The 13,074-nt window shown below is 38.6% G+C and overlaps 1 protein-coding gene across 4 annotated transcripts in view; it reads left to right on the top strand.

Annotated features, from left to right (window-relative positions):
• LOC134227552 (sister chromatid cohesion protein PDS5 homolog B-B) overlaps positions 1 to 13,074 on the top strand; it is a 65,361-nt gene that overhangs the window by 26,606 nt on the left and 25,681 nt on the right. For 2 of the 4 annotated variants that reach the window (XM_062709125.1, XM_062709124.1), the window contains exons 6-7: positions 11,503 to 11,908; positions 11,963 to 12,181. In XM_062709125.1, the coding sequence (XP_062565109.1) occupies positions 11,503 to 11,908; positions 11,963 to 12,181 (625 nt within the window). Of the gene's footprint in view, positions 1 to 11,207; positions 11,284 to 11,502; positions 11,909 to 11,962; positions 12,182 to 13,074 lie in introns of those variants that run through there. The other 2 variants (XM_062709126.1, XM_062709127.1) reach the window with 2 other exon arrangements.

The raw sequence follows: 13,074 nt of genomic DNA, 5'->3' as shown, positions 1-13,074 counted from the left end.
TCGCACTGCTTGCGCCCACATAAGTCTCAGTTGGGCACTTACGGTCACTATCAACCTCCCAAAGCCAACATTTTGCACTCCCGTAGGTGCGGACTCGCACTGCTTGCGCCCACATAAGTCTCAGTTGGGCACTGATGGTCACTATCAACCCCCAAAGCTGCGCTCCCGCAGGTGCGGATTTGCTATATCAGCGCTCAGACGGGTCTCGGTTCAGCATGAGAAGTTCCCCTAAAATCTCATTTCACTATCACCTGAAATGTGTTTGGCCCATTAACCATTTCCGCATACGACTGCTTGGAGCGCTGTACCAACGAGCACTTCACTTTTTGGGTGCGCTTTTTGTACACCGGGCATTCTTGCAAACCATGGGGAGGATTCAAACCACAATAAGCTCATTTTGTTGCTTGTTGCTGGCCCGATGCCTTTCAGAACATTTGCCACAACGTGATTTGTTGTCACAAAACTCGGCAGTGTGACCAAGTTGTTTGCAATTGGTACAATTAAATATCCTTGGCACAAAAAGACGCACCGGAAATAGCATGTTTTCAATATCAACATATTTTGGGAGCATCGAACCGGCGAACGTCACCCGAAGCGAACCTGACATGGAATATACCTTCTTTCCATCTACCGTGGCTGCTGAATGCAATTCCTTGCAGTCCAGAATATCCACGGTAGACTCCATTGTATTCTTGCAACGCTCGCTGCGTTGATCACACCTTCAATTTCGACCTCTCGCGAGGGGACGTAAACCAAATATTCAACATTGTACGCCCTGTCTTTAGCAATTTCGTTCGCTACCTGATATGTAGGTGCGGTAATGCGTAGTTTGTTCCTGTTGATCTGATTAAAATCAAGCTTCGGAAAACGACGCGTCAAACCTCGTTTAATGCGTCGTAAAGGCTTTTTACTTTCTGCCGAAAGTAAACAACCCAAGGCCCAGGCGAAGCCGCTTGGTACAATCGAGTGCGTCCTCCATCTTTAGCAGGCTAATCGCCTTCCTCAGTCTCCGCCTCCATTCTCACCCCGCAAGGTGGAAGGATAATTTTGCTTATACTAACTTAAAACTAATAGCAGATTAGGAAAAAAAAACTTTAAAAAAACTAATTTGATTAATTCTAAGCAGTCCCACTCTGTATTAAACAGAAGAGAAAACAATAAAAAGCTTTGCCACTTATCTGCCCCTGCTGCTGTAGGTAGCAGCAGTAACAATAGCCTGCTTCATTGGCGTCGCCAGAAGCAGCTACTTCACTCGCCGACAGCGATCGCCTTGGATCCGTAGGTAGGAGCGCACCACACAATAGCCTTTTCACTATAGTATACCGGTATACCGAACACAATCCGCGATGAGACACAGCACACACGTCTGGCTCGTTCGAACTATCGGCATGGAATGAAAGTTTTAATTTATTTTTGGTTTGTGGAAAATTCTTAATGGTTTATGAAAATATTTCATTATTTGTAGAAAATTTAATATTTTTTATTGCTCACCATGATTTTATTATTGGAAATTTCCTAATTGTTAGGGAAATTTTTAAAAAAATTTTAGGCTGAGTTTTTATTTCAGTCGATATCGTATCTTAGAACATCGACTCATGAAAGGTCTATTGTAGCTTGTGAAAGTAATAGGGTTTCTCACCCCATTCCCGGCCTAACATGCGCACGACTGCATTATTTAATTGATATTTATGACTAGGGGCAACTTTTCTGAATTTTGTGGGCCGTGTAATATTGCGATGGGGTTCGCCTCTGCTTCAAAAATAGTTATTCTTGCTAAACACTGCTTGAAAAAGCTTTTATTTGATTTAAATTAACATGGTGCAGCACTCATTTCAGTCATAGGCGATTGCTTATCCGGCATACCCCAAATCTCCTCGGCATACGCAATATTTTACTCAATCTCTCAACATCTTACTCTCATTCTCTCTCTCGGGACGGTAGAAAATGCGACGTAAACAAAAATATGCACGTTCCACGACAACAAGATGCCAGATGGTATTATTCATAATCATTTTTATTTGGTTGAGAAGATATATTTACTCATCCAAATTTCTTCCAAACACTTAAAAACAATATCTTTTCCACCTTCTGAAATCGAGAGAATTATAAATAACATGATAGCGTCAACGTATTAGACAGTTTTCCTATTAACGATGAAGGATTATCTTCATACTAAAATAAGACTTATGGCCTTTTGGCAGCACTGTACAGCTAGAAGTTCTTGGGCCGAGGTGATTTTTTGTTCGGTTTGAGGATACATTTTTAAATGTATTCCAATATGTTCATATAAAATCTAGTGATACGAACAATTACAAAAGATTAAAGTGCGTGAGTTTAGCATTATTGTGTGGTGTTAAACAGCCTGAAGCAATGGTTGTATCGAGCACTGTGACGATTTTCAGGTAGGTGTTTATTTGATGATACCGTTTTGTAAAAGTGGAAAGAATCACTTCGGCTCAGTGGTGTTGCAACGAAGAGCAAAAGTTTGAAATCTACATTTTTATTTTCTATAATTGGATCGCTTAGGAGTGAAATAAATGGTTGAAAAATATTGAGTATTGTGCGAGATAAATAGGAGACTTTTTTAAAATGATCAATCATAAACCTACGGCTACTAAACAGTATAAATCATTAGCTTTCTGTGCAGTGAGCCGGGAATGGGGTCCATAGGCCCAAGTAGTGATTTACCCTAAATGAAATCGCATCGGCTCAATGGACCTGCTTGGATGCTTAGCGATGCACGGATACATCGTTCTGAAAATCTGGATGGCTCAGGTAGGAGAATGTGTGATGTGAGAAAGTGACAGTTCGCAAATCAAAAAATCACCCGGTCATAAGAATGGCTGGTGCTACACAGCAAGACAAAACATCTATCAAAAATGGTTCAACATCTGTCATAGGCAGGGGCAGAAGGCGGAGCACTGAATCCCTACCCCAACATGTGCGACATCTGGATTTGGTTCTAAACTGTAAACAACAGTGTTAATTCTCTACCACCTTTTTGTTATGGCGAAGCAATTTTTATGCACACTTTTGTTTTCGGCATTTTATCAAAATTAAACACTCAATCATGCAGCAATATAACGATGTGATATGCTTGAGATACCTGCTTGATTATAGGGACTCGAAAAAGAATTTATTTGCAGTAACTAACCGAATATAAAAATGTTCACATTAACGATTGCGCCCTAACACCGGTTCTAAGCTTCGATGCAGAGTACACGAGCTTTGTTCGCCAGTGACAGGCGTATGAGGCCCTTGGTCATAAGTGATTGTACGACATTTGGCGATATAACCACAGCCAAACAGACATAACACTCGCAAAATTCTCATCGTCCACTGATTTACTGGTCAATTTTAATAATCATTAGTTGGCCAATCGATCACTCGTGGCGCGCACATCGGGTTTGACGTTCGCTCACTACCCCCATCTGGTTCGTGATTCGCCCAACATAGTGAAAACAACAGATGTCGTTAGTGTTTGTATGACGATGATTTAGATGAGTGAATGTTCAATGTGTTATGTATGTTTGTCTGTGATTTGACCTTATTCAATTTTATACAGTGTATTTCCCTCATTTTGCAAAATAAATGAGCTTTTGTATTTACAATTTCAAAAAATACGATATAAAATAAAAAATAAAAATAAAACAATAAAAAAAATGCAATATTGTTTTGGCAGATAAGAAAAAAATAGCATAAACTAATGCGTGATAGAAAATAGGGAAGGGATTGATCATTCTTTTTTTTAATCAATTAGTTTATTATAGGCTCACTCGCCGTATTCAGCTTTACAGAGCCATTATCATATTTTATAATTTCTTATACATAATTACCCATTCTATTTTTATTTTTACCCGAAGAAACTTTATTTTGAGATTCAACAATTTCAATGTGGCCCGTGTTTGGAGGACACTGGTCACAGCAAACTTTTTTAGCTACAGCCTCATCGTTGTTCCTCTTTGAACGTCGTCGCTTGTTTGTATCATCGTTGCGTTCGGTAGAAGAGTGTGATGCATCGTCGTCCATGTCAGTCCACTCGTCGTCACTTTGTCTTTCTTCAGCACTAGGATCCATTGTTGAGGGGACTGATTGTTTTGAAGCACGATTTCGATCGGAGGAAAATCATCTTTGGTGAATATCCCTTTGGAAGGGGACGGTAATGGCGTCATCGCTGACGATGGTTCATTATCGGTAGATGTTGTTCCAAGACATTTTCGGCCACGATAAGCCGGCTGGCCGCAATGATATCCCAGGAAAGTACAGAAATAACCTGACAGAAATAACCTTGCCAAACTTAAGCATAAAATCGCTAACAGTACCGTGCCTCATTGTAGGTGGCAAGTCGTGCACCCGAACAGTCACTGCGTCACAATCATCGTACACGGGAATCCGAAACTGTTTATCTCCACAAAGCATTGTACCGTTCCCATTGTGCTCGGACTGGTAGCGCGAGACAATTTCATGCGACTTCATCTGAACCTGAACACAATTTCGCACATTATGCAACTGAATGCTTTTAACTTCTTCATATTGGAGTTTAATTTCACTCTCCAAAAAGTGTTGCACTTTTCCAGGTTCTGGTCGAACCTAAAGAAGACTAAAATCGATTACCAGGGTATTTTTCCGTACACCACACATTTTCTAGATTTCGAATGAAGCGAAGCAGCAAAGAAAACGCGACCGTCGCCTGTGATGTGTGGCTGTTAACTGGATTGATCATTCTTATAAAGATACAAAAAAGAAGTTTAAACAAGGAGCTAACTACCGCGAAATGGTACACAGCGAAATAGTAAAACGCGAAAATGTATACACCACGAAACGATATTGAGATTCTCACGTCCGAATGTGTGAGTGGCGATAAAAGGAAAACAAACACTCCTAGATGGTGCTACTCAGCAAAGTTTGGGTAAAAATGAGTATATTTCCATATATTTTTCGACTCCTTCGCAACCATCGTGGTGGCTCGATCAATTTTGAGGTTATGAGCAGAAGGAAAACAAACATGTATTTACACATGCCGAATTGCACATCAGTGTGCGAGCGTTAAACGTCACTCATCTCTATACCACGAAACTACATGTACCGCGAAACAGATTATCGAAAAATGGTACAGACCGGAAAATGGTACACCGCGAAATGGTTCACCGCCGAACGTTCTACCGCGAATTGTCGGACAACCGTCATAAGTTATCTTGCTCTGCGAGCAGGGTTATTTAAAAATTATTGAACTGTCATTTTTATGTTTAATTTGATTTTAATTCGCGAATCGGACCACAGCCTGAAAGTAACATTTCAATTCAAGACAAAATTTTCAAAACGACTTATCTGCTTTTGTGAACAAAGATTCAATCTGATAGCTCTCCCACGCAAATCAACACCACCAATAGGTAGGTGAAGGTTTCCGCTACTTCTTGATGGTGTTGGTTCGCGTGGAAGAGCTATCAGGTTCGTCAAATCGTCGTTTGAATCTTTGTTTACAAAAGCAGATTAGTCGTTTTGAAAATTTTGTCTTGAATTATTATCGAATAACTTTGCTCGAAGAGCATGATTACTTTTGACAGATATTAAATCATTTTTCATCGATGTCTTATTCGAATTGCTGGGTAGCAACAGCCATTCTTATGACCGGGAGATTTTTTAATTTGCGAACTGTCACCTTTAAGTTTAATTCTCCAAATGAGACAGACGGACAGACCCTAATTAATCAATTTTGGTGTTTTTTTTTTTAATAACACCATATTAAATTTTAATTAATTTTAAGATTGAAAACGATAAAAAAGTCGAGTCAAGTACGACACACTGAACATTCTCGATCGAACTGTCAACACGCGCGGTGGTAGAAATTTTCGCGAAACGAAAAATCAGTTCTAAAGGACAGGTTTTGAAATCGAAAAGTGTTAATTGAGCTAAGTATCGAGTGAGGAGACAAATCATACGGATTGGGAAGGCTGATTAGTGAAATAGTGGAAGGAAGAAACAATTTGGCAGTAGCGTCGCCAAAGAGACGCCAAGTGATTGAGGTTATGGATCCGGGAGAAAAGCCACCTGATGGTGGAGGAGGTGACACAAAAAGGAAAAATGTAGCGAAGAAGACCGAAGAGATAAAATACACCATGTCGGATACAGCTCCATATCGGCTGTATTTCGAGTTGCGAGAACAAACCGGAATGAGGATCAACCGATATTCGCTCGGATCAAAACTGAGAGGAATGGAGCTATTCAAAAAGCACATAATGGATATGAAACAGATCGGCAGAAATAAGATCATGGTGATACTGAACAGCTATGTCAGAGCAAACCAATTGGTGGATGCGATCAACAATGAGGAAGGAGTGTACAGAGCGTACATTCCGAAGCATCTAGTATGTATTTCGGGTGTTATCTCAGGAATTCCTACGGACATCTCAGAGGAAGAAATAATGGACGACATTCAGTGCGATGCACCAGTGGTGGGAATCTACCGTTTGAATCGACAGGAACACCTCAAGATATCGGATCTCAAAGTACCATGGAATATTCGAGTCTAGAGAGGATGGATACGGAGGAGCGGCCATTTTTCTGAAAAATGCGTTGAACTTTACTAAAGTTATTCTTCCTGTACGATCAGATAACACACAAGCAATAGCGGTGCATGTGCCAAGATGGGACATTGTTGTTGTCTCAATCTATATCAGCCCGACAATACAGATAAATGAACTTGAGGACGATATTATTCTTATATTCGAACAACTGAAAGAGTACATAAAAGTGCTCATAGGAGGAGATTGGAATGCTCATCATGCAGCATGGGGTGACGAAACCTGTGATCGAAAGGGAGAAGCGATACTGGAGATGATGAATAGCTACAATTATTTGATTCTTAATGACGGAAGCAGTACTTTTGTTCCAATACAAATGAACAAACGGTCTACGTCGATCGACATAACAATTTGTACGTCGGCGTTGTATGGATCACTGCACTGGAAGCTGTTGGACTACGGAATAGGAAGCCATCATATGGCAATAGAAACAAGGCTAGAAGAAATATCGATTCCAAAGACACAACGATGGATATACAACAGGCAACAGATAAACAGAGAACTTGGATATCTTGACACAGGCAACGTGCACAATTGGAAAGATCTAACTACAGAAGTTCAAAAAATAAGAAGAGCGAGCAGGAAACGAGATAAGTTTATACCAAAATACTGGTGGTCACCGGAAGTAGAAGAAGCTTGGGAAGCGAAAAGGGAAGCCAGAAGGGAGTTTAACCGGATTGCGAGCGTTGATAACCTGATAAAACTTAAAAAAGCGACGGCTGTCTTTCAGCGATTGAAGCGAAAAGGAAAACAAAATAAGCTAGAGGAGTTTGTTGAACAAGTGAATCCATTTCTGAGCTCACGACAACTGTGGAAAATGGTAGGAAGGCTAACCGGTAAAAGATATCACAGAAAAGAAAACAACCCGATGTTAGATGATGAATTAATGGCGGAAAGGTTTCTGGATCAGCATTTTGGAACAAATACAGTTGCTCCTGAAGAACTGTTTAGTTCATTCAGAGTGGACTACGATATACTGGATCGAGAAAAATGGTATCAAATACTACAATCGAAAAGGGCCAATTCGGCACCAGGCGAAGACAAAATCACATACGAAATGCTACGGACAGTAAACACCGATGTTACGGAAGTTATCATAACTGATTTGAACAATCAATGGAGAAGAGGTTACCCTGACGAAGAACTAAAGCACATTAAGGTGGTGGCAATTCCTAAAGCTGGAAAAGACCAAACAACAATAGACGGCAAACGACCAATATCTTTGGTCCCAACTTGTACCAAACTAATCAATACTGCTGTATTGAATTTGCTAAAAGAAACACTAGATAAAGTGATGCACTAGCAGAAAAGTCCTTTGGTTTCGGACAGGTCTATCAACAAACACGTGTACATCTTACATGGTCAATAAAATAAAATGAAATAAACGGAATGGGTTGAAAACAGCAGTTATATTCGTGGATCTCAGCAACGCCTTTAATACGGTTAATATAAATACTCTTCAAGAAACCATGGCGAAAATGAGAATTCAACCGGAAGTCATTGCTTGGATAGTTTCATTTCTCGTAAACCGGAAAATAACCTTCGACACAAACACAAAGAAACTTCACAGGTTTGTCAGCGATGGGCTACCACAAGGGGACGTTTTGTCCCCAACGCTTTTCAATGTGTATACAACAACACTACATGAGATAGAAGTGCCAGAAGTAGAACTCGTACAGTTCGCTGATGACTTTGGCATCATTGTAACTGCCAAGACGTTAGATGAGCTTAATGCAGCAGGACAACACTTTTTGACAAAATTCGTAGAGAAGTGTCAGTCATTAAATCTAAAAATTAACCCTACGAAGACGAAAACGTTACTGTTCCAGCTAGGAGGTAAGAAAATGGACTACAAGATTTGTGGCACGCTTATTGAAACAGTAAACAATCACAAATATTTGGGAGTCATCATGGATAGGACACTTTCATTCGGAGGCCATACCAAGGAGCTGAGAAATAGAACGAACGATCGCTTGAACATGCTCAAAGTGATAAATGGAGTAAAACAAGGCGGACATCCTCAAACAATGATCAAAATTCATAAAGCGTTAATTAGGAGTACACTTGAATATGGATCTTCAGTCTACTACAACACATCGTCGTCCAACAAACAAAAACTGGAAATATTGAACAACCACAGTTTGAGGAAAGCTACTGGCTGCACAAAGACGACTCCGTTAAATACTCTTTTGACAATCGCCGGAGTAGAGCCCCCCAAGATACCCCGACCAGAAGGTCATATCAAAATTATATCATCATATGTTATTATGTTATACAAAATTTTTATAACAAAATTTGTTAGAAATATGGTGCAGGATGTTGTTAAAATATCTAAATTTCTATCAAAAATTACACTACTCGAAACAAAAAACTATCAAATTTTGTTACAATTTTATCATAAAAATAACATATTTTGTTAGAAATTTATAACAGAATCAGATACAAAATATATTGTTTACTGTGCAGTTACAGGTCGTGATAGGTCTCCAGATTGTGATCAACAATTAGAAATATTATTTTTTTTCTGAACAAGAATATTTTTCAAGAACATGAAACTAAAAACATTACAAATTAGACAACTTTTTCAAATTATATCAGCGTTTGTGATATCTATGGCAGTAGACTTTTGCTACATCTATTTTAATTGCCTACTGTTGGGCAATTCGGTATTAAGCATTTTTTAAATCTTATTATGTTAAAATCCTGTTACAACATTTGAAAGATAATGGCTACTAAGAACAAAATTGTTTCAAAATAAGTTATAAAGATCACAATATGTTAAAATTGTGTTAAGTTTTAGTTATGCTCTTCTAGTCGGGACGCCAGGAGTACAGAACGGGCAAAGAAATTGCTAGAAATATAGCTCAACAGACGGTAGTTGGACGACAACTACTTGAATCCGACATCAGAAACGATACTAACGAATCACAGATGACGTACATGGAGTTGGTGTATTTCAAACATTTCGAAATGTTTGATTGCATTATGCCTATAATCAAGAAATGCAAACTTGATCTGCAAGTCAACATAAACGCGTCTCTAGAAGGATTAACAACAGCGAAAAAATGTACCAACGCAGCCCAACTTAAACAACTAGCGCTATTTACCATGAATGGACCACACAAAAATAGAGGAAGGGTATTCACGGACGCATCCAAGGAAGGTGCAGCATGTGGTATAGGCATATTCATTGAATGCACTAGGCAAAGACTGTCTTTTAGACTAATACACGAAGTCAGCATCACTGGAGCAGAAATAAAAGCAATCCATGTAGCATTGGAGGTGATCAAATCGGAGCGACTGGAAAAAACAGGTGATCTATACAGATTCTAGATCAGCATGCGAAATACTTGAGGCAGCCAAGCATTCACCAAACAGAGAAGAAATACTGGACAACATCCTGACAACCGCAGCAAAATGGGGCGTATCAATTCAGTGGATACCAAGCCACGTGAATCTGAAAGGCAACGATATAGCGGACGAACTGGCTAAGTTGGGATCCCGAGATGAAACAAACATAAGTATCGACAACCACATATCGTATAAGGATGTGTATTGGATACTGAAGAAGTGGAAAGCCTTCAAATCTAACGAGTGGTACACCGACTATGCGAAGGAAAAAGGTCAAAAGTTTTACAGAATTCAGAACACATTTTTGGAAAAACCTTGGTTCGTTGGATTAGACCTAACAAGCAAAGAAATTCGGGTAATCAACCGATTGATGGCTGGCCATGACTGGTCTAAGTATTGGTTGGCCAAGATGAAACTAGCAAACAGTGCTAACTGTGACGACTGCAATCAATTGGAGACTGCTGAACATCTGATTCTACACTGTATAAAACACAAAGTAAGCAGAGAAAAATACTCATTCGCTACCAGTTCCGGTGGACTAGTGAGTTTATTAGCAAAAAGGAATATCAACACGTTGAAGGAGATATGTAAATTCATCCAAGAGGCGAATTTGAAGGTTTAACATAAACATGAAAATAAGCATTTAAAATCACAGGGCATATAGTCGCAGCAACTGGCCCTTCATCAAAAGTGGACAGCGTTTCGAACGACCCTGTGTCAAGCGCGGTGTCATCATCATCAATAGACATAGACCGCTGTCATCATTGAAAAGTAGTATGAAAAAAAAATTGTGCCCGGGACATCCGGGCTACGATTTGGCGATAGGCTAAACAATAGCATGACAGAAGCCTGGTTTCGAACGTCCACGACAGAAGAAGAAGAAGAAGAAGAAGAAGAAGACACACTGAAGACGACCTTAATGTTGAGGTCGAAATACGTACCTGTCAAGGTACAATCAAGTGGTGGAATTAAATGGGATTGTACTAACTCGTCTTATGACAAGTAAAAAAAGTAATCACTTGTGGTGTCCGTTAGTGTTTACTTTTTTAAATTATGATTTAGGTTATGATATTATGATTTCAATTTGATGTCAATATCAAAATATGTTTTCTTTTTCTCCTTATTATGACGTCAGACTTTGTGTGGATTCTTTGCCTTAGAAACTTATTCCGGTCCAACACTCTCCTACCGTTCGTTGAAATTGTTTAAATAATCCTTCCGGCCTTACATCTTTTTGTATACTAAAACACTGATTATATTATCAATATTTTACAGACTTCAGCAGCAAGTGAAATCTAATATTGAAACGGACGTTAATCGCCCGTTAAAACTTTGATTTAGGTTAGGATATTATGATTTCAATTTGATGTCAATATCAAAATATGTTTTCTTTTTCTCCTCATTATGACGTCAGACTTTGTTCGGGTTCTTTGCCTTAGAAACTTTTTCTGATTCAATCCTGTCCTACCGTTCGTTGAAATTGTTTAAATAAGAGCGAATAAAATTCATCCTTTCGGCCTTATATCTTTTTGTATACGAAAACACTGATTATACTATCAATATTTTTCAGACTTCAGCAGCAAGTGAAATCTAATATTGAAACGGACGTTAATCGCCGCAGGGAGTACGTTAAAACTTTTGCAACTGGTAATGACATTTTTAGGTATAAATATGTGAATATTTTGTTGTTGAATAATGCTTTCTATTTTTCAGTCGAACGAGCAATGAGTCAGCTTCCCCATATTCTACCTGACTATATGTTGGTGTTCGCCGTTCCAGTATTAACACATGATCCTCGTTTTACTCGGCATACTGACCCTGCTCAACTAAGGCAAATCGAACGTTGTTTGTGGCTTATTCTGGAACCTCTAGTAACAAATAAAGAGTTCTTTTGTTTCGGATTTTACAAGACTCTAATTGAACGGATAAAAAACCATAAGGATGCATTGAAACCAGATGATGCGGAAACCAATAACGTATGCCATGTGATATATTAATGAATAACATGTTGAAACGTACACTCATTTCAGAAAATGTGGGCTGTATGTGACATAGCTCTTGGGTTGATTCTTACCAAAGTGAACACGTATGAGGGGCGAGAATTTCTAGTAGATGCACGCATTCCTTCTATGTACTTTCAAGTTCAATCAGAGGATTTCCACAACACTAGGCTTTACATACCAGAGGACATGTATAATCTTACTGGATCGAACTCGGCTACTGCGAAGAAAAGTCTGGCAATTCTGAGCGTAAGTATCAAGCATTGAAAAATGGACCCTTTTCTTTATTATCTTCTTCTTGTTCGATGTGACGGCTGCCACCTCTGTCTATGGCACAGCTAGGTAGCTTTAACGCCAGTCAGTTTTGATGTCTATGATTTAGGTTCAAGTCTTTATACCTGTAGTTTGATATCTTTAAGAAAATTAATTAGCTTTTGTGGCTTTTCTTTATCTCAACCAAGGTTGTAAACTATAATTTAAGCGTCCCCGACTAGAAGGTCATATCAAAATTATATCAACCTATGTTATTATGTTATGCTAAATTTTGATAACAAAATTTGTTAGAAACATGGTGCAGGATGTTGTTAAAATATCTAAATTTCTATCAAAAATTACACTACTGGAAACAAAAAACTATCAAATTTTGTTACAATTTTATCATAAAAATAACAAATTTTGATAAAAATTGATAACAGAATCAGATACAAAATATATTGTTTATGTGCAGGTGGATTATTTTACAGGTCGTGATAGGTCTCCAGATTGTGATCAACAATCAGAATTTTTTTTATATGTACAAGAATATTTTTCGAGAACATGAAACTAACAACATTGCAATAAAGGCAACCTTTTCAGGAGGACTTTGCTACACTATTTTAATTGCCTACTGTTGGGCAATTCGGTGTTAAGCATTTTTTTATATCATATTATGATAAAATACTGTTACAACATTTGAAAGATAATGCTGCTAAGAACAAAATTGTATCAAAATAAGTTATAAATATCACAATATGTTAAAATTGTGTTCAGTTTCTGTTATGCTCTTCTAGTCGGGTCGTACGCCAAACCAAATTGAAATTGTATGTTAAAAAGTGCCTGCATTATACAAGTGGTGCAATACTCCTACTTGCTCCAACCTTTGA

The sequence above is a fragment of the Armigeres subalbatus genome, chromosome 3 (genome assembly GCF_024139115.2).
Source record: "Armigeres subalbatus isolate Guangzhou_Male chromosome 3, GZ_Asu_2, whole genome shotgun sequence".
Lineage (NCBI taxonomy): Eukaryota > Metazoa > Arthropoda > Insecta > Diptera > Culicidae > Armigeres > Armigeres subalbatus.
This window is presented reverse-complemented; position numbering and strand designations above follow the sequence as displayed.